Raw genomic sequence first — 20,034 nt, 5'->3', positions numbered from 1 at the left:
GCCGAGGGGCCTTGGCGCCCTCCATTTCCCCGCCCGCAGCCGCTCTGACGCTGGTAACGTCTTATTTTTTTTGTTTTGTTTTTTAAAAAACGTGAGGTTTCATGGCGGTCTGAGGGGGGGAGACGGGCCTATAAAACGCTCCCGGCTCCGTCTGCACCCAAAAGCATCCATCTTGCAAATCGTCTGCCCTATTTTTTTTTTTTTAATATTATTACAATTAAGTGGATTAAAGCAGTGTTACTTCAAGCTTTATTAAAATAACGCTTTGGAGAGAAATTTGATTTCTCTATGAGCAGCCTCCTTTGGTACGAGATTTTTAACCGAATTACTGAGACGTGAAGCCCCTTTCTCTGAAAGCTGGGTTTTGGGGCAGCGTTTTAATTTTGTGTGACGGTTCCAAGTGAGGTGTGCCAAGTATTTTTAGCTGCGTTGTTGCCTGGGTGTGTTGGGTTCTGGGTTGCTGGGTTTGTTGCCGACGGCTATAACTGTTGATTTTGTACCTATTGCAGCAGAAAGGCGTCAGGGGGAAGCTGGCCGTGTTAAGAGTTATTTTTTGGCACACTTACCAGGAGATTAAAAAGAAGCTGATGGTAATCTTGCACAGGCTTTGTACTGACGTGACTCCGGGCATTTACTGACTGCAGTAAGTACTGATTTTTCACTCCATTACCAGTGGATTTTTTTTCTCCCTGTACTTTGAGAGCAGTTGAGTAAAAGGTGATTTGTAACTTTGTTATTAAAATATTTCATGAAGATTTTCGCGTCTTCTTCCAGCTTTAAATGGAGTCTCAAGGACACGGAATTGTGTGGCTTTGGGGCTTTTAAATATCATCTCTCAAGCCTGTGTTCTGTGTGCCATGTTACATGGTGGTTCTCCATAGGTCGTTCTTCTGACTACGGTGTGGTGCTCCTGAGCAGATCACTTTTTATTTATGTATTATTTATCTCGTATTTGTATAGTTGCATACCTCATATGTCAGTATTCCTCAGTTCATTTAGCATCACATCAGCCCTGTGATGTAGAGAAATATATTTATCCCATTTTACCAATAAAGGTTTTAACAGTTTTGGGTTTTTTTAATGAGCAGTGCAGCTTTTACTGTGAGTACGCTAATGAGGATTGCACCTACAACGCAATTCTAGAGGCAGGTAGGCAGGTCAGTATCACAGAATCACAGAATGGTTTGGGTTGGAAGGGACCTTAAAGGCCATCCAGTGCCACCCCCTGCCCTGGGCAGGGACACCTCCCACCAGCCCAGGTTGCTCCAAGCCCCGTCCAACCTGGCCTTGAACCCCTCCAGAGATGGGGCAGCCACAGCTTCTCTGGGCAACCTGGGCCAGGGGCTCACCGCCCTCACAGCAAACAATTTCTTCCTCACATCCCATCTAAATCTCCCCTCTTTCAGTTTAAAACCCTTCCCCCTCATCCCATGGCTCCCCTCCCTGCTCCAGAGTCCCTCCCCAGCTTTCCTGGAGCCCCTTGAGGGCCCGGAAGGGGCTGGAAGGTCTCCCCGGAGCCTTCTCTTCTCCAGGCTGAACCCCCCCCAGCTCTCTCAGCCTGTCCTCCCAGCAGAGGGACTCCAGCTCTCCCAGCATCTCCGGGGCCTCCTCTGGCCCCGCTCCAACAGCTCCGTGTCCTTCTGCTGTTGGTGCCCCAGCGCTGGAGGCAGCGCTGCAGAACCACCTGTAAGGATGCCATACACTAAGGATCTTTACTAGTTGCTGGAAGGGATTTAGATACAGCAGGGATTGGAACTGTTATTTCTAAGCGTGTTCAAGCTTGGGATCCATAACCCTTTGGCAAGTAAAGAAGCTTTAATTTCAGGTACAGAGGGTGAGAAGGTCCAGCCACGGCAGGGGTTTAACTGGCTGGAGACAGGAATGCCCGGGTGAGGTTTCCCTTGGTGGTGAGGGAAGGAGCAGCCTGGTCTTGCAGCCACCCTGGAGCATGAGCCAGCCCAGGGGCCACCTGTGGGCAGCAGCGCTGGGCTGGGGATGGACCCCCGGCCCCATGCTTGCAGGGTGGGTGCAGGGTCCCAGGGCCCACGAGGAATCGGCTCCTGCCCCCTCTCTGCAGACCCCTCGCAGAACTGCTCGTGGCGGTAGGACTCTGCCCCATGCATTGCTTATTATTTTATTTTTTTTTAATATATATTTAAGCACAGATAATGTTCACCTCAAGGGGTACGTTAAAAAAATCCCTAACGCTGCTAAGTATTTGGGAAGAAAGGGATATCTGCCAGAGCTTGAACCGCTCGAACCTTGACTTCCCAAGTTGTTTAGTGAAGAAATGACACTAGACGTTTCTGTTAGGCACATCTAGCGTTTGTAGCCTTTCTTACAGAAGAAGGAAATAACAGCCTCTCTCTTTCCTTTTTATTTCTTGAACTCTTTTGTAATAACTCTAATATTCCTTATTACTCCTCTGTTTACTTTTACTGTGCTGTAAATGACAACCTCCGCAGTCCCGTGCATTGTTAGACTAGAATCCTCTTTTATACCAACTACCAGGATACCTCACACTTGTTGCTGAGATGTATAAATTAGCAAGAAAACATAGTAAAAATATTACACCACAAAATATATTTCATTCCTTAAAGTTAGCAATTCTAATCTAGGCTGAAGTGTTATTTTTTTAGTAGTAGTTATAAATGTTTTACAGTTTGTTTGTTGTTGTTTTTTTTTTTAAATTATTAGGAACAAACTGTATTTTGTCATTTGCTAATGAACCATTATTTTAGAAATGGAATGCAATTTGAATGTTATGCAGGGACTGATGTAGTGCAATTTACTGAAGCTACTGCCATGAAAGAACATTTTAAAATATAATTAAAATATTTTCAGGTATATTTTTAGCTTGTTTGATTCCTGAGTATCACAAACATTACTTCATTTCAAATTGTCAGTCTTTTTTTTTTAATTACAAATCCGTATCTCCTCATAGCCTTGGAGGCTTTTAATTTGACTACTGCGTGTAAACACATGGAAATTTTTTTTTTAATGTCATAAGAAGGTACAGGGTTACATTTCTATGACGATCTAACATGAACTATGAAGAAAAAGAAGGGTTGGATATACTATTTGGTTGCGTCTGGTAGTAATGTTGGCTTGTCTGGCTTTGCGAAGACAAGGACGGTCAGAGCAAGGCTCAGAACAAAGCTTCTGCCTCGTCCCCTGGGGGAAAGGTCCTGACTTTTTCCAAAATACGATGAAGTTTAGTGTAGGGCTTTTCAGGACTAGCTGCGTTAAGGAACAAGGACTTAGGAAACCGTCTAAGTTTGTATTTCACCTGCGTGAAACGTAGAGGAGTTAATCGTTAAAAGACATACAGTTTTAAACTAGAGCAGGGTGGGTTTAGATTAGACATGGGGAAGAAGTTCTTTACCATGAGGGTGGTGAGACACTGGCCCAGGTTGCCCAGAGAGGGGGTGGAGGCCCCATCCCTGGAGACATCCAAGGCCAGGTTTGATGAGGCTCTGAGCAACCTGATCTAGTTGAAGATGTCCTGAGCCCCCCTGACTGCAGGGGGTTGGACTAGATGGCCTTTAGAGGTCCCTTCCAACCCAACACATTCTATGATTCTATGATTCTGTGCTGCAAGGACCAAGTGCTGGCTGCTGGTGACACCCCTGTGTGTGTGAGTGGAATTTGGTGCCAGCTGCTGGTGTCAGACCAAGGGTGGAGTGTCCCTGGGCTGTGGTGTCAGTTACCGGAGCCAGTGGGCTTCCAGCGCAGGTACTGGAGCCAGTGGGCTCCCAGTGCAGCTGCGGGGGCAAATGGGAGTCTTTAATCTCCAGCCACTGCGGCAGGGCCAGTCTGTGTCCCCAAAACCAGACGCTGGGTGGGTGTGGAATGAGTGAGGGGCTCCGCGCTGGCCCGTGGAGCGGGACCGTGGGTCACAGCCCCTGTGCCTGGGAGGGGCAAGGGTCTGTATCCCCCCAGCCATGTGTGCTGGGGGGGGTTGTACTCACCTGGAGCCCCTCTTTCCCATCCTGTGTCCCCGCCACCGCTCCCCCGGCCATCGGAGCCCCCACATCCAGCACCTCTGCCCACATCTGCTCTGATTCCTTTGCCCACATCCAGCAGCTGTTAGTGTCTGAGATGCCTTGGGGTAGCTGAAGTATCAGTATGCTGCTTGGAAACCTGACCCAGCACCTATGGGAGCTCTTCTGAAGCATTAGCTGGTCACCAGTTAAAGTATTTCCAAACACCTCAGTTGAGACAACTTCCTTCTCTCCATTAAAGCAAAGTCTAGACTACTTGATTAGAGATGCATATTGCACTGAGTTATCTGGTGTTTGAGGAGACCTTTCTCCTCCCTTTCTTCACCAAAAATGGAGTCCCATATCATTAAGCCAAAGGGAGTGTGCAAATCTGGCCACACAAAAATGGTGTTTCACTGAAGTTGGTCACCCTGCTTCCCAGTATCAGGTAAAAGATACTGGGAAGAACCTGGCTGGCTGACTCACTCTTTAGTGAGTTGTGGAATGCACACTGCTGGGATGGGAGCGTTTTTAGGGCACAGGTCTCTGCAAGAAGCAAAATGCCCTTTTTTTTAATGATGCAGTCCTGACTATAACAGAAATGTTTTGAAAATGTCAAGAAAAATGAAAAAATCAAGAAGGATAAGGAGTTGGGGCTTTGAGCAACAGAGAAGAGCCAGGGACTGCTGGTGTATTTGGAACCAACAGGGAAACACCTGTGAAATGCCTCAAAGGAATTAGGGTGTGTTCCTCTAAAAAGGTGTCATCGTAAATAGGCCTGCAGAAGTGCCTCTGTAGGCACCATGCACACAGCCTGGATAACAGGCAGGAGGATCTGGAAGCCACCATGCATCTAAAAAGCTACAATCTAATCAGTGAAACATGGTGGGACGAATCACACGACTGGAGCACCGCAAACTGTTCAGAAGTGGCAGTCAAGGAAGGGTGGGTTGGGGGCATCACCCTCTTTGTAAAAAATGGATTGATTGCCAGAGCTGTCAGAGAAAAGAACGAGGAACAGGTTGAGAGCTTCTGGGTAAAAACTAGGGGCCAAGATAAAAAAGGAAGCCTCGTGGTTGGTGTTTACTACAGGTCCCCTGACTAGGAGAAACCTGTAGATGAAGCATTCTTCAACTACAGGGAGCATCACACTTGCAGGCTCTGATCCTGCTGGGAGACTCCACTCATCCTGACATGTGCTGGAAAAGCAGCACAGAAGATATAAGCAGTCTTGGAGAGAGTTGAAGATAATTTCTTGATCTAGATGACAGACAGTCCCATCAGAGCAGAAGCATTACCGGACCTGTTGCTTACCAACAAAGGTGAACTAATTAGAGATGTCAAGACTGGTGGCAGCCTGGACTGCAGTGATCAAACCCTGGTGGAATTCGCAGTCTTGAGGGATATGGGCTTGGTGAAGAGTAGAGTCAGGACCCTGAATTTTAAGACAGCAGATGGGACCCCCTGGGAAGCTGCCCTCAGGGACAAAGGAAGCGAACAGCTGCTGGCAGCTCTTGAAGGACATTTTTCAGAGCACAAGAGCTCCCTCCGGTGCCCAGCCTGTGGCCAGCACTGCTTCTATCCTGCTCTGGGGTCTGCCAGCGTCTGGACTGGGGAGAGGAACCAGGCAGGGTTGACTATTCACCTAATACAGGCACTGAAGCCCAGAAGGAGAATGAAGCTGATCACATCTCAAAGAGCAGACCTCACCTGCTCTGTGATCAATGGCCAGGGCTGGAAATGGCTGATATAAGGGCTTGGGTTTGGAAGGAGCGTCCAGGGGCAGTCTCTGCCTGTTCAAGCAACAAGAAGCTGGGCTGGATCTTTGAAGTCAGGGATCATGTTTGAGGACCCCTATGGGTATGGGAACGCTCTACAGGGCCCCAGAACCTCCTCACCTGCTCTGTGATCAATGGCCAGGGCTGGAAATGGCTGATATAAGGGCTTGGGTTTGGAAGGAGCGTCCAGGGGCAGTCTCTGCCTGTTCAAGCAACAAGAAGCTGGGCTGGATCTTTGAAGTCAGGGATCATGTTTGAGGACCCCTATGGGTATGGGAACGCTCTACAGGGCCCCAGAACCTCCTCCACATGCTCCCTTCTCCTGTGGGGCTCCCAGATGCTGCCAGCCCTGCAAAGGGTTCAGCAGAGGACTTGTCCTCCCTGTGGCCTGGCCGAGGAACTTCGTCCCAGCGGTGTGTCGTTGGTTATTTTACACCTCTGTCTCCTATGGAAAAAGTGCTGGGAGCAATGGCGATTGGAAGGGTTGAGGTCGTCCACTTAGGGCCTGAGTAGGCTGACTTGTGCAGCAGAGGAAAGATTAAAAAGTTCTCAGGGAGGTTTTAGAGTTAGTGCTGCTATCGCTAATAACAGTAATGGTGGAATGTACATCTTCTTCATTAGATAACCAAAGTTATCTAGTTTTAGTCCTGTCAGCCATTTTTACCTTAAAAATAATAAATAAATAAATAAATAAATGCTGTAACTTCAATATTTATCTTCTTGCATGGGATTTTTAGAATAATGCCTTTTCTCTTGCTGTTATTTCTTTGGTATCAAGCAATGGCTACACCTGACAGCATTTCTCTCGGAATTGCCAGGTTTATTCTCTGAGTTGTTTGTTTTGTTTTTTTAAACATAAAAGGTGAAGGGACAGGTCCAGGTGGTGTAAAAACACAAAGGAGAGAGCCAGCCAAATCTTTCTGGGGTGAGCAGGATGCCAACTGATACACAGGAGCCCAGGCCACAGCCATGTTGCTGCCATGCTTCTACAGCCAGGAGCAGAGGGTGCTCACCACGCAGGAGCCACGGCTGGGCAGCTGAGAGGGGAGACCCTTCAGTTGGTGTTAGATATTTGTAAGGGTTTGGGATTCAGCCTCCCTAACTATAAGGCCTGGACTAAGTCACTCAAAGCGAATGATTTACATTTACGTGGTTGTTTCTCAAAGACACCATGTGCGGTTCACTGTTTCTTTATCTTGGCTAACAAGTTTTGTCACTTTTGCTCTTCTTATTCTCTGTGGCTTGTGAAAAGCCCACTCTGATCCAGGGAAAAAGTATGTGGAGGAAGGAGCAGCAGAGAGGAACTGTTATGGACTGACTGAAACCCCCCCTTCCCCATGCCACTGCGCTGCTCAGCAGGGAGGAAGTAGAGGAGTCAGGAATGAAGAGTGAGGTTGTGTTTTGGGAAAAGAAAGGGGTGGGGACAAGATGTTTTAGTTTTCTCTTTGTTTCTCACCACACAACTCTATTTCTGTGGGCAGCAAATTAAATTACTTTTCACCAAGTCAATTCTATTTTGCCCATGATGATAACTGGCAAGTAATCTCCCTTTTAACTCCACCCATAAGATCTTTTCCATCTTATTTTCTTGTCCTGTTTGAGGAGGGATACTGAGAGAGCAGCTAGGTTAGGGTCTAGCAGCTGGCCAGGGTCAACCAAATACAGGCTGCCACTGGCTACACTAGAACACGATTCCTCTGCACCATTTTTGGTCTAGGACATTCTCAAGCAGATCTCACTCACCCTGAGATGTCTGCATGGCAAACTTTTCCACCTTCCTTAGCCATGCCAGGCTCCTGTTCCAGCTGAAGGGTTCTCACAGGCAGCCGAACAGCCACATTTCTATGATTGTTTCCAGACACGTCTTCTGGAATGTCATGTCTCTGTTCCTGGAGGGCTCAGGTTTTATTGGGGCAGATCTACCAACCCCTGCACCTTGGAGGTATTTCAGAGACTTCCAGTGAAAGCAGAAACCCACACTGAGGTCAAATTCCTGCCAGTCTCCAGCATCCACACTGGCTACCTCCCCTTTGACTGTAGTGTCACTTCAAAAACCTGTTTCCCGCACCTACTTTTATTCACACCCCCTATATTTAGGAGGACCCCACATCAAAGCAGGTGGATGTGCCCTGAAGGAAGCTGCAGTCCGTGGAGAGCCCACTCTGGAGTAGGCTCCTGGTGGGTCTTGTGATGCCATGGGGGACCCACGCTGGAGCAGTTCATGAAGAACTGCAGCCTATGGGCAGGACCCACATTGGAGAAAGTCATGAAGGACTGTCTCCCATGGGTGGGACCCCACGCTGGAGCAGGGGAAGAGTTTGAGGAGGAAGGAGCAGCAGAGATGAAGTGCTATAAACTGATGGCAACCCCATTCCCCATCCCCCTGCACTAGGAAGGAGGTAGACAAGTCAGGAGCGAAGTTGGGCCTGGGAAGAAGGGAGGGATAGGGGGAATGTGTTTTTAGATTTGTTCTTATTTCTCATTATCTTGCTCTGTTTAATTAGCAATACATTAAATTAATTTCTCCAAGTCAAGTTTTTTCAGCCCATGATGGTAATTGGTGAGTGATCTCCCTGTCCTTAACTTAACCGAGGAGCTTTTTGTCATATTTTCTCCCCCTGTCCTGTGGTGGAGGGAGAGCAATAGGGTGGCTTGGTGGGCACCTGGGGGCAAGCCAAAGTCAGTCCACCACAATAGAAATGACAAATAGAGTTGTTTTCTTGTAAGAAAGTTCCATAATAGCTTGAATGACTCAAAGGGAGACACTCTCTTCTGTGGACAGTGTCTGCTCAGCGTGCTGCACATGGGTTGGAGTCGTATTTGATACTGCACCACTCCAGGTTCCCAGCACCTAAAGGGATGTAAGATTATCTGTGTTCTCTTATTCTTCTGCTAGCTCTGAGAAATAGGATTGTGAATGACACCTAGCAGAGTCTGGGTGCCTTTCTTACTGGGATCACAATGAATCTGCACCTCCTGCTGGAAATGCTCAAGGCTAAACCTGGCAGGGATCTGGACAACCAAATCTCTGTTCATGCTTACAACAGTGTGCTGGGACAGATGATTTCCAGAGGCCCCATTCCAGTGGGAACTCATTTATGAGCTATTGTTTGTCTTGGTATTGTAGGAGGTTTGGAAGTCACTAGTTCAGGCCAAATTCTCAGTCCAAATCCAAGATGGGGTGATGGGCGAACCCAAGAAAAGCAACTTGAGGTGCTGAGGATCATCTTTGCAAAGATAGTTACAGAAGAAACACCTCTTCTCCTCAGCTTTGGTGGAAGGATCCCCATGGAGGTGTCAGCCATGCTCGAGTGCCTTAGTGGGCTGGTTTTGGCTGGGATAGACTTAATTTTCTTGACAGTAGCTACTATGGGGCTATGTTTTGTATTTGTGCTGAAAATGGTGTTGATAATACAGGGACGTTTTCACTCATGTGTAAGCTGAGCAGTGCTTACAGAGATTCAAGGACTTTTCAGCTTCTCATACCGCCCTGCCAGCAAGGAGCCTGGGAGTGCACAAGAAGACAGGACAGGGCACAGCTGGGACAGCTGACCAGCCTACCCCAACTGACCAAAGAGATATTCCATGCCATGTGACGTCATGCTCAGCATATAAAGCTGGGGTAAGGAGAAGGAAGGGGGGGTGTATGGAGTTACGGCATTTGTCTTCCCAAGTAACCATTGCGTGTGATGGAGCTCTGCTTTCTTGAAGACGGCTGAACACCTGCCTATCAATGGGAAGTAGTGAATGAATTTCTTGGTTTGCTTTGCTTGCGTGTGTGGCTTTTGCTTTACCTGTTGAGCTATCTTTATCTCAATCCATAAGTTTTCTCATTTTCACTCTTCGGACTCTCTCCCCCATCCCACTGAGGTGTGTGTGAGTGAGCGGATGTGTGGTGCTTAGATAATGGCTGGGGTTAAACCACAAAGCTTTTGCTTTCCTTGCAAATCTGGCTGGTGGCCATGACTGTGGATGTGCTGCCTTCTGTGCGGCTGCTCAGAGCCACTGTTCCACCATCCTGCCCTCTTGGGCTGCCTTTCTCATCTGTTGGGACCGTCAGGCTCCTTGGAAGTCATGATGATGCATTCAGAGAGACAAGATGGACAGAGACTGAAATCTCTTGCTCACTGAGGGTGAACCTGTAATTCAAGGGAAAGTTGTTCTTCCCTCTAGACAGGGTATCTTTTCCTTGCAGTCCAGGGAGCAAGCATACAGGAAGCCACAACTGGACATGTTTTCAAGAGTTTCCAGAAAAGTCTTGGGAGAGCCTTATATTACCTGGAGAATACAGAAGCAAGAGTACACCTCTGACCATAAAGGTAAGTTGAGTGAACTCAATCCCTTCTGTTCACAGAATCATAGAATGGTTCAGGTTAGAAGGGGCCTTAAAGATTATCTAGTTCCACCCCCCTGCCCTGGGCAGGGACACCTCCCACCAGCCCAGGTTGCTCAGAGCCCTGTCCAACCTGGCCTTGAACACCTCCAGGGATGGGGCAGCCACAGCTTCTCTGGGCAACCTGGGCCAGGGGCTCACCACCCTCACAGCAAAGAATTTCTTCCTAATATCCAATCTAAATCTCCCTTCTTTCAGTTTAAAACTGTTACCCCTCATCCTATCACTCCATTCCCGGATAAAGAGTCCCTCCCCATCTTTCCTGTAGGCTCCATTTAGGTACTGGAAGGCTGTTCCTGCACTTCAGGCTCCTCTCTCCAGTCATGCCCAGGAGACTGGAAGGTTGACATTTCCTCTAGGTTGAAAGGGCAACTGGTAGGATGCCTGGACATCTGTCCTCCTTCTGGTGAGTCAAATGAGGGGACAAGGTCTGGTGATGGACAGCACTGGACCAAGAAGTACAGACCAGTTGTGGTGATGGCTGCAGGGGTCAGCTGAGAGCCCAGTCAGTACTCAGTACGTCAGTCATAATGGGACAGGTTTGAGGTGGGTTGTGAAAGGCAAGTCAGGAGGTTGGGATCAGGGCCAAGTCAGTGAGGAATGAGACCAGGTGGGACCATACCTGCAAGAGGGAAAGGGCAAGGGGGAAAGCCTGAGCTGAAAAGCAGGTGTCTGTGGATTGGCCTCTCTATGGGACTTGTCTATGGGGCTGGCCCTGGGCCCACACAACCCACTGCCCCCAGGTGGGACAAAGGCATCTGCCTCAGGGCCCTTTACAGTCTGGACTCTATGGGGCACCAGCTGAGTAAAGGAGGCCCTTTCAGGGATCTTTTTCATGCCTCTTCCTTAATGGAAAGTGTCCGACAGCTTGGGGTGAGAGGACCTCATTTTCCATGTTCAGTTATTCCCTGTGCTGAGAGGTTGAAAAAAGAAACCTCAGTTCCAGAAATGATCCTTAAGTGAAAACATGTCATGCCATGTTGGGTTGCAGAGAGGTCCAGCTGCTGAGGAATGGAGAACTGTGAACCCAGCACAGGAGCACAGCCACCAGGGCAGGGATCTACCTAGCAAGAGGACTGGGGCAGGCCTGGAGATGGCGGCCTGGGTCAACTGGGAGTCCAGATCATCAGATGGCTTTGTGGTGATGAGGCAGGATCAAGATCAAGATCAAGGCAGGAGCACAGATGAGCAAATCAGGATTAGATTCAATGAGGATAATGAGGGTCAGAGAGAGGCCAGTACTCAACAGGCAGGTCCACAGGGACAAGGCACGTCCCAGGGCCCTTGGGGCCCTGACATCAGCAGGACTGGGAGCAGCTCTGTGGAAAGGCCCTTGGTGCTGTGGTGCACAGCAAGGTGGCTGTTAGCCATTTGTGTGCTCAAGCAGCCAGGAGTGCACACAGCACTGAGGGCTGCATGAAGAGGAACATGGCCTGGAGGTGACGAGACATGATCCTTGTTCTCCAGTCAGCACCTCAGAGAGCATAACATGCCTTCATCCTATCACACTCCAGGCCCTTGTGCCTCAGGGAGAGTTTTGGAGGCCCTCTTCCAACAGGGAACAGAGCCTGGCAGCCAAGGAGGACTCAACCCATCCAACAGGGCAAGTCTCTGTGGCTGGAGAAAATGCTGCTGGCTCTGGCTCTGCCTCTTCCTTCCTACTGGCCACTGGAGGAAGCTGGAGGGACCACCTCAGGCCATCAGGGCTGTATTAGTCTAAAAGTCAATGACAGCGCAGTCATCTGTGAGGAGAGGGGCTGAATACCATTTCTGGGATCCCGTCCTGTCTTGTGTTCCCGATAACCAAGTTCAGACATGCCCGTGCTCACTGCTCTGCCTCACTTTCCCTTTTTGAAACAGCAGGTTTCAAGTCTACCCTAGAGGTTTTAGGGGAGCTCAGCCCTTTCTTGAGATGGGAACGCGATTCCTACCAGCTCAGAGCTGTCATTCCACCAGGGAATCAATTATACTCTGTTTATTAAGAGTAATCCTTAGGGAGAGCTGAGACACAGAGAAAAAAAAACATCTGGGAGACTGAACACTGCTCTAAACCCCAGGACACGCTGGAGAACAGGAGCATTTGGGTGCTGCTGAAAAGTCACTGCAGGAGCTGCTGGGGGAACACAGCAAGGGCAGAGACAGGGGTTTGACAGGGCTGAGACTCTCTGGTTTGCAGAGAGCCCAGGGAAGGGAACAGCATGGTGGAGAAAAAGCAGAGAGACCCTGACCTCAGTCCTCATTTCCAGCCACTGTCAGCACAGAATTCACTCCTTGATGCTGAGGTGGGTGCTGAAGATGCTGAGGGTAGAAGGGTGGAATCATTCTATGATTCTATGATTCTTAGATTCTAAGTAAAGTCTGGGTGTTAATGAAGCTGCTGGATCTTTCAAAAGAAGAAACTTGTAAGTGGAGAACGGGGTCCTGTCCTTTCCTGCACGTCTTCTGACCCCAGCCCCCTCCTTCCCCCAGAGACCCTGAGTCCAGGCACCATGGACCAGAGATGCTTGGGAGGGGCTGGTGGTGCTGGGTTACAGCTGGGCTGGGGTGTGTTTGACTGGCCCTGGGCACTCACTGCCTTGGCTGGGATGGAAGAAGTGTCTGGGCAGGGTGTTTTCGGCCAGACTGCCTGCGACCTTCATTTTGCCACACAAATTGCTGCTTTGTTTCTGTCTTTTTTTTACTTTCTCTCTGATTGTATGATGATCATGTAGGTTTTGACCTACAGTGGTCATGTTTCTCACTTCTACTCTGTGAGGAGGGCTGGAGACATCAGTGACTCTGCAGTGACTCTAGTAACCTCTCCCAATGGTGTCTGTCATCATCACCTGCAGAAGCAATTCATCCAGACCAGGAGATGGGTGTGAGAGATTTCAAGGGAATCCCTCTTCCAGGGAGTGCTGAGCAGAAGGATGTTTCTCAGGCGTGGACTTCCCCTGGCTGCACTCTCAGGCATGTTCTGTGCACTTTTACACGCCCCCGACCCTGCTCTTGTGCCACCTCACCCCCAGGCACCCTGGGGACACCCTTGCCAGTGCCCAGCAATGCTGGGCAGTGAGCCCTGTGAGCACAGATGGCTGGGATGACCTCATAAGGTCCTGCTACTGGTCTGGGATGTGTGGGGAGGCAGCCCCAAAGCCCTCAGGAACCACCAACGAAGAGGGAAAGACATGACTGAAATGATCCTCCCTGTCCCTTTCCCTTCCTTCCTGCACAGTCTCTCATGTTTCCTTATTCTCTCAGTTATGATTTTCCTCCTGTTTAGTTTTTCAACTTCTGTACCAGTTTTTCCTCCATGGTTTGATACACAAAGTGATTTTAGGCATCCTGTCAGAGTCCCACAGCATCGACAGCCCCATCCTGCTGTTTCTCTAAGGCAGGAATTCCAGACTCAGTTTGCCAATGGAAGTGATTGTTCTGGGTCAGTGTGGGAAGTGAGTGGCTTTGGGGGGACTCCTACATGAAGTGCCGGGACCAGTTGCTTTGTGCAGCGTCCATCCTCTTCTTTGGAGGGAGAAGGGTCTCTGGTGTCGCATGGTTCACAGAAAGGGCTTTCAGAGTGAAAGGAGTGTGTTATATCCGACACCTTTCTCTCTCCTGAGAGCAGAAGAACCTCTGTCCTTGATACCTAAACTGGGTCTTCCTGGGAGCAAATTTGGGCACACGAAGGAAAGCTCTCTCAGAGAGAGCAAGTGCACGTTTTGGTTTTGTTCCGTAGTGAGAAACATGCAGCTCTACAGGGCAGCTCAGCTCTTTGGTATGAGGAGGTCTCTGGAAGAAACGGTTTCTCTGCTTTCTCTAGGCACAGAGTCCACAGAGTCAATGTGAAGAGATTTCTTAAAAAAAATCTTTTTAAAAGTAAAGACAGAAATACGCATTCCTTCTTGGTGCTCCTCTTCTTGGGAACTGCAGAAATAAAAGAGAAACACCACAGCATGGATGGAGGGCAATGGGTCAATGGGACACCACCAGTGGAGTTCCTGCAGCTGGGAATGAGCGATGATCCCTCTCTCCAGACACTGATCTTCATCCTTTCACTTGTCATCTACACTGCGACTGTCTTTGGGAACATCCTCATCGTTGTGCTGGTGATGGCAGATCAGCATCAGCGCACCCCCGTGTACTTCTTCCTGGGCAATCTGTCCTCCTTGGAGACCTGCTACAGCTCCACCATCTTGCCCTGTCTGCTGGCCAGCTTCCTGACTGGGGACAAGACCATCTCTGCTCATGGCTGTATGTCTCAGTTCTACTTTTTTCCAGTTCTGCTGGTACTGAGTGTTACCTGCTGGCAGCCATGTCCCGTGATTGGTACTTGGCCATCTGCCAGCCCTTACTCTATGCAAGCCACATGACCTGGAAGGTGAGTCTCCAGTTGGCAGCTGCGTCTTGGCTGGGGGGATTGCTGCTATTTGCAGTACTCACCTTCCTCTTATCTCAATTGAAGTTCTGCAGCCCCAAGGCAATTGACCACTTCTTCTGTGATTTTACTCCATTGATGGAGCTCTCCTGCAGTGACACCAACGTGCTTACAAGGGTTGCTTTAATCTTTGTCTTCTTGGATGCAGTATTCCCTTTTCTGTTCACACTGGCCTCCTATGTGTTTATCATAGCTGCTATCCCGAGGATCCCGTCCCATCAGGGCAGGCAACAAGCCTTCTCCACCTGTTCCTCTTACCTTACTGTCATCACTCTCTTCTATGGCACTCTCATCATTGTCTACATGCTGCCCAGGACAACTCCACTGAGGCAGCTCAACAAAGTGTTCTCCTTTTTCTACACTGTCCTCACACACCTGATTAACCCCCTCATCTACAGTTTGAGGAACAGGGAGGTCAGGGAGGCCCTCTGGAAGGTGCTCAGGAAAGCCAAGGCCTGCACCCAGAGCTCCTGGTGTGAGGGTGACAGTAGGAACAAACCACTTACAATTCTTTCACAAGGGCAAGTGCTGAATCCTGGGTGCACCTCCAGAAGTGTGTGCCACTGCGCCTACTTGAAACTAGCACAGGGATGAAAGAGGAGAGTTCTCAGAAATAAATACTCTTGTAGAGGACAGACTATGAAAAATGCAATGAGTTGGCTTTTCCCTTCATAATAAATGGTTTGGTGACCTTATTTGTGTGAACTTTTTAAATGATAGTTCTCCTTTACTGAGAAAGTAGAAGACCAAATTTGGGACAACATCTGAGTATCATCCAGACAAGCATGAGGGCATATCTTTCCCTCCTCTGTTCCCTGAGGGGTCAACAAGACCCTGCCCCAGCTGCGCTCCTCTGGCTCCAGCTGTACCTTGTTCTTTTCACTTTTCTGGTAGGGAAATAGGGACAGCTTGATCCTAGCTTCTTCACCTTGGAGGATCAGGCTTTCCTTTTCAGCCATATTTCTCCACTGGAAAGCCCTGATTCAGCCTTCCTCCAGAGCCCAGGGACAGGAGTGGGCTTGGGGTCTGGATTCCCACAGATCTCGACTCCTTCAGTCCCCTTTGGGATGGGAGCCTTTGCCACCAGCTAGCACAGCTGACTCCTCTTCAGCTTCCTCACCAAGAGCCCTGTGGCCTCTTCTGTGAAGCTGTTCTCTGATCACTTGGCCCCTAGCTGACTCCTTGCACGGGGCTTTTGGGTTTACTGCACCCCAATGTGCAGGACTCTGCCCCTGCCTTGGCTGGATTTCAGGATGCTCCTGAAAGTCCCATTCTGCAGCATGTCGTAAAATAGAATCGTATAATCATTTTGGTTGGAAGAGACCTTTAAGATCATCGAGTCCAACCACTAACCTAGCACTGCCAAGTTACCCCTAAACCATGTCCCTCAGCACTACATTTACATGTCTTTTAAATACTTCCAGGGATGGCGACTCAACCACTTCCCTGGGCAGCGTGTTCCAATGTTTGATAACCCTTTCATTGAAGACATTTTTCCTTATATCCAATCTAAACCTCCCCTGGTGCAACTTGAGACTGTTCCCTCTTGTCCTATCGCCTGTTACTGACCGACCCCCACCTCGCTACAACCTCCTTTCAGGTCGATGTAGAGAGCAATAAGGTCTCTCCTCTGGCTCCTTTTCTCCAGGCTGAACAACCCAAGTTGGCTCAGATGCTTTTCAGAAGACTTGTGCTCTAGACCCCTCACCAGTTCGTTGCCCTTCTTTGGATACGCTCCAGCACCTCAATGTCTTTCTTGTGGTGAGGGGCCCAAAACTGCATACAATATTCGAGGTGCAGCCTCACCAGTGCCGAGCACGGAGGTACAATCACTTCCCCAGTCGTGCTGGCCACACTGTTTCTAATACAAGCCAAGATGCTATTGGCCACCTTGGCCACGCTGCTGGCTTATATTCATCCAGCTGTCAACCAACACCCGAAGGTCCTTTTCTGCCGGGCAGCTCTCCAGCCACTCTGCCCCCGGCCTGAGGCATTCATGGGGTTGGTGTGACCCAAGTGCAGGACCCGGCACTTGGCCTTGTTGAACCTCATACCATTGCCTGGGTCCATCGATCCAGGAAGGCTGTAGAGCCTTCCTACCTCAAGCAGATCAACATCCCACCCAACTTGGTGTTGTCTGCAAACTTACTGAGGGTGCACTGAATCCCCTTGTCCAGATTGTTGATAAAGATATTAAAGAGAACCGGCCCCAATACTGAGCCTGGGGAACACCACTTATGACCAGCTGCCAACTGGATTTAACCCTGTTCACTACAACTCTGGGCCATCCAGCCAGTTTTTCACCCAGTGAAGTGTACGCACATCCAAGCCATGGTCAGCCAGTTTCGCCAGGAGAATGCTGTGCTAAATGGTGTCAAAGGCTTTACTAAGGACTAGGCAGACAACATCCACAGCCTGTCCATCATTCACTAAGCGGGTCACCTTATCATAGAAGGAGATCAGGTTTGTCAAGCAGGACTTGCCTTTCGTAAACCCATGCTGACTGCACCTGATCAGACAGGCAGGTTGTCCTGTACGTGTCACGGGATGGCACTGAAGATTATCTGCTCCGTGACCTTCCCCAGCACCAAGGTCAGACTGACAGGCCTGTAATTCACTGGATCCTTCTTGCAGTCCTTCTTGTAGACGGGCGTCACATTTGCTATCCTCCAATCAACTGGGACCTCCCCGGTTAGCCAGGACTGATGATAAATGATGGAAAGTGCCTTTGTGAGCACATTCACTAACTCCCTCAGTTGAATCCTCCCTTAGGTGGATCCCATCCGGCTTCATAGAAATTTCAAGATGCCCCTCAATAGCAACCTGGCTTCCAGAGTCTCAAGCAGCAGATAACAGAGACCAGAGCTCTTGGGTCAGTGGTGGATGGGCACTGAAGGATCTTCCCTTGGTTCAACTTGGGAGAGGCTCAAGAAAGGCCCTATCACAAAGGGATAAAATGATCCTTGGTCTCCTGTAAAGAGCAAACTCCTTGTGGGATAGTGAATGGGGTTTGTGGGAATGTATAAAACTTGTTTGGGGGTGTTTGAAGAGGACTGTAGGAACACACAAAGGTTATGCTAGGTTGTTCAGAAGGGCCAAAGGCAGGGATCTGGAGGGATCCAGGTCACTGTCCTGGTTTGACGTGAACGAATTTTCTGTTCAGTAATTTTACCTTTTAGCTAAGCCTCATGGAGACACTGTTCGTTCTCAGAGTGATAAGACCAAGGGATGGTATGCAGAGAGGCTCTTGCTTATACTTACCACTATAACAACCAAGGCCAGATAACTTTGTTATTTGCCCCGTTGGAGGGACAAAAGTAGAAAGCATAAAGGGGTCGCAGCCGCAGGGAGGAGAGTTCAGGATAGGTGACCCAAAAGTGACCAAGAGTGTATTCCATCCCATCTGCCCCATGCTCAGAATAAAAGCTGAGGGATCAATGGGTCAGCCTCTTTCTTCAATGGCTGATGTCCGAGGAGGACTCTGTCTGTTCATATGCCTTTGATCCCAATCTGTGCCTTCCTGAATCCAGATCCAGAATCCAGTTCCCATCCATTGCTGAGTCCAGTCTGGGACTTTCCCAATGCCTGCTGGTGATGTGATCATCATCTTGGGAGCTTACTACAGTTTTGTGTATATTTTATATATTTCATTCTTTTCTTTTTATTTTATTATTAATATTTCATTAAAGTAGTTCAGTTTTTTTCCTAAACTCATAAGTCTCTTTTTCTCTGTCCCTCCTCTCCTTGGAGACAGAGGCGGGGGAGAGCATCTGTCATTCATCTCAGTGGCCAGTCCGGCCCAAACTGTGACAGATGCCCAACGTGGGACTCGAGTGGGACTTGACCAGAGCTCTGATAGATTGCCTGAATAGTTTGAATTCCAGCTTGCTCAGAGATTAAAACAGACAGCTCACATCATATCATTCTTAAACAAAATGTTGTATCATGCCTCTAGAGAGCTCTGTTTGAAGTTAGTTGATGCAACGCTGTGTAACCTGCTGAATGTGTTGCATGGTTTATTTGCTCTTTGGGTTTGGATGCGGTGGTTTAAATGTGCAATTCAGATGTATAATATGGTTACTTGGATAACAGTTCTTCCTGCATATTTTGGGCATCAAGTGATGTATTCTATTACTAATTACACTTTCAATTTTACCTGGGGAAAGTTTACTTACGCCAAAGCAACACCATCAGAGCTAGGGGAAACCTTTTGGGCTGTTTCAAAAATGAATGTTACTTTCATAAAATCATGATTTTGTTGTTGGTATTCCTGAATGTGTTGCAGGGTAGTTTTTTATTAAACCAGTGCGGGAGTGAGAGCTGTGTAACATGTGCTGCTGCTACTCAAAGCCAACAAGCCACTCCCTGACCTGTACTGGCACCAGCCACTCTGCCGCCTGCACTGGCACAAGCCCCTCTGCAGCCTGTACTGCCACAAGCTACTCCAGCCTCAACAACGAGCACCATCACTACTCCAGCTGCTTTAACAACAAGTACCACTGCTACTCAAACTCCATCAGAACTGGTACAAGTCGCCCCAGTGACCAGGAAGCAGAAAAGGAGGTCAGCTCATTCCCCTGCCCCTTATGAAAGAGACCAGCACGAGCCAGACAGCATTGGAGTTCTTCTGATGAAGATCCAAGAGAGGGTCCTTCTGAAGCAAACAAAGGAAAGAGTCCTTCTAAAACAGACAAAGGAAAGATTCCTTCTAAAGCAGATCAGGGAGAAGGTCCTTTTCAGGCAGTGTCAATGCAGGAGGAGGATTCAGATGCGGAGATAATCGTTAAATCCTTCTCTATGAAGGATTTGCGAAATATGAGGAAGGACTTTAGTTGTCATGAAGGTGAGATACTTATCTGCTGGTTGCTCTGATGCTGGGACAATGGGGCTGATACCATAGACTTAGAAGGTAAAGTAGCTAAGCAGTCGGTAAACCTGGCCAGAGACAGAGGTATCAATAAAGTGACTGGGAGAAAGACAAACACTCTCAGTCTCTGGAGGCAACTGTATCAGCCATAAAAGGCAGATATCCCTTCAGGGATGATACTGAATGCCATCCAAGCAAATGGACCAGCATAGAAAAAAGTAATTAAGTACCTGAGAGAACTGGCTGTGCGAAAGGTGATTTGTGGTGATGGTGATGTCTGTGCTGATGGAGCTTAATGAGGTTTTGAAAAAATTGTATATTTTTCATTATTTTATTTTTATTATTTTCCTAATACTTCCATTAAAGTAGTTTAGTTCTTCTAAACTCATCTCTTTCTCTCTCTTCCACGTCTCCTCAGAGAGATGGGTAGAGCATCTCGCTTTCATTTAGGTGGTCCATCCGTCCCAAAAAACGACACTCAACTGTTGGGGCCAGTCCAGTTTGGCTTCGGGGTCTTCCTCAGCTCCATTTCTGGTTGCAACTTCGGTCCTGAAGGCAACTCAAATGGGCTGTTGGGCAGACTAATCTAGGCAGCTTCG

The 20,034-nt window shown here is 48.6% G+C and overlaps 1 protein-coding gene across 1 annotated transcript; it reads left to right on the top strand.

Annotated features, from left to right (window-relative positions):
- Positions 1-631: 631 nt before the first annotated feature.
- Positions 632-18,307, top strand: LOC134525004 (olfactory receptor 5B21-like). Its single transcript, XM_063355403.1, is given in 5 exon segments — positions 632-643; positions 7,859-10,080; positions 12,986-13,103; positions 13,954-14,405; positions 14,408-18,307. Coding segments are annotated over 4 exon segments (1,413 nt in total). The 5' UTR covers positions 632-643; positions 7,859-9,992; the 3' UTR covers positions 15,163-18,307.
- The last annotated feature ends 1,727 nt before the right edge of the window (positions 18,308-20,034 follow it).

The sequence above is a fragment of the Chroicocephalus ridibundus genome, chromosome 18 (genome assembly GCF_963924245.1).
Source record: "Chroicocephalus ridibundus chromosome 18, bChrRid1.1, whole genome shotgun sequence".
Classification (NCBI taxonomy): domain Eukaryota; kingdom Metazoa; phylum Chordata; class Aves; order Charadriiformes; family Laridae; genus Chroicocephalus; species Chroicocephalus ridibundus.
This window is presented reverse-complemented; position numbering and strand designations above follow the sequence as displayed.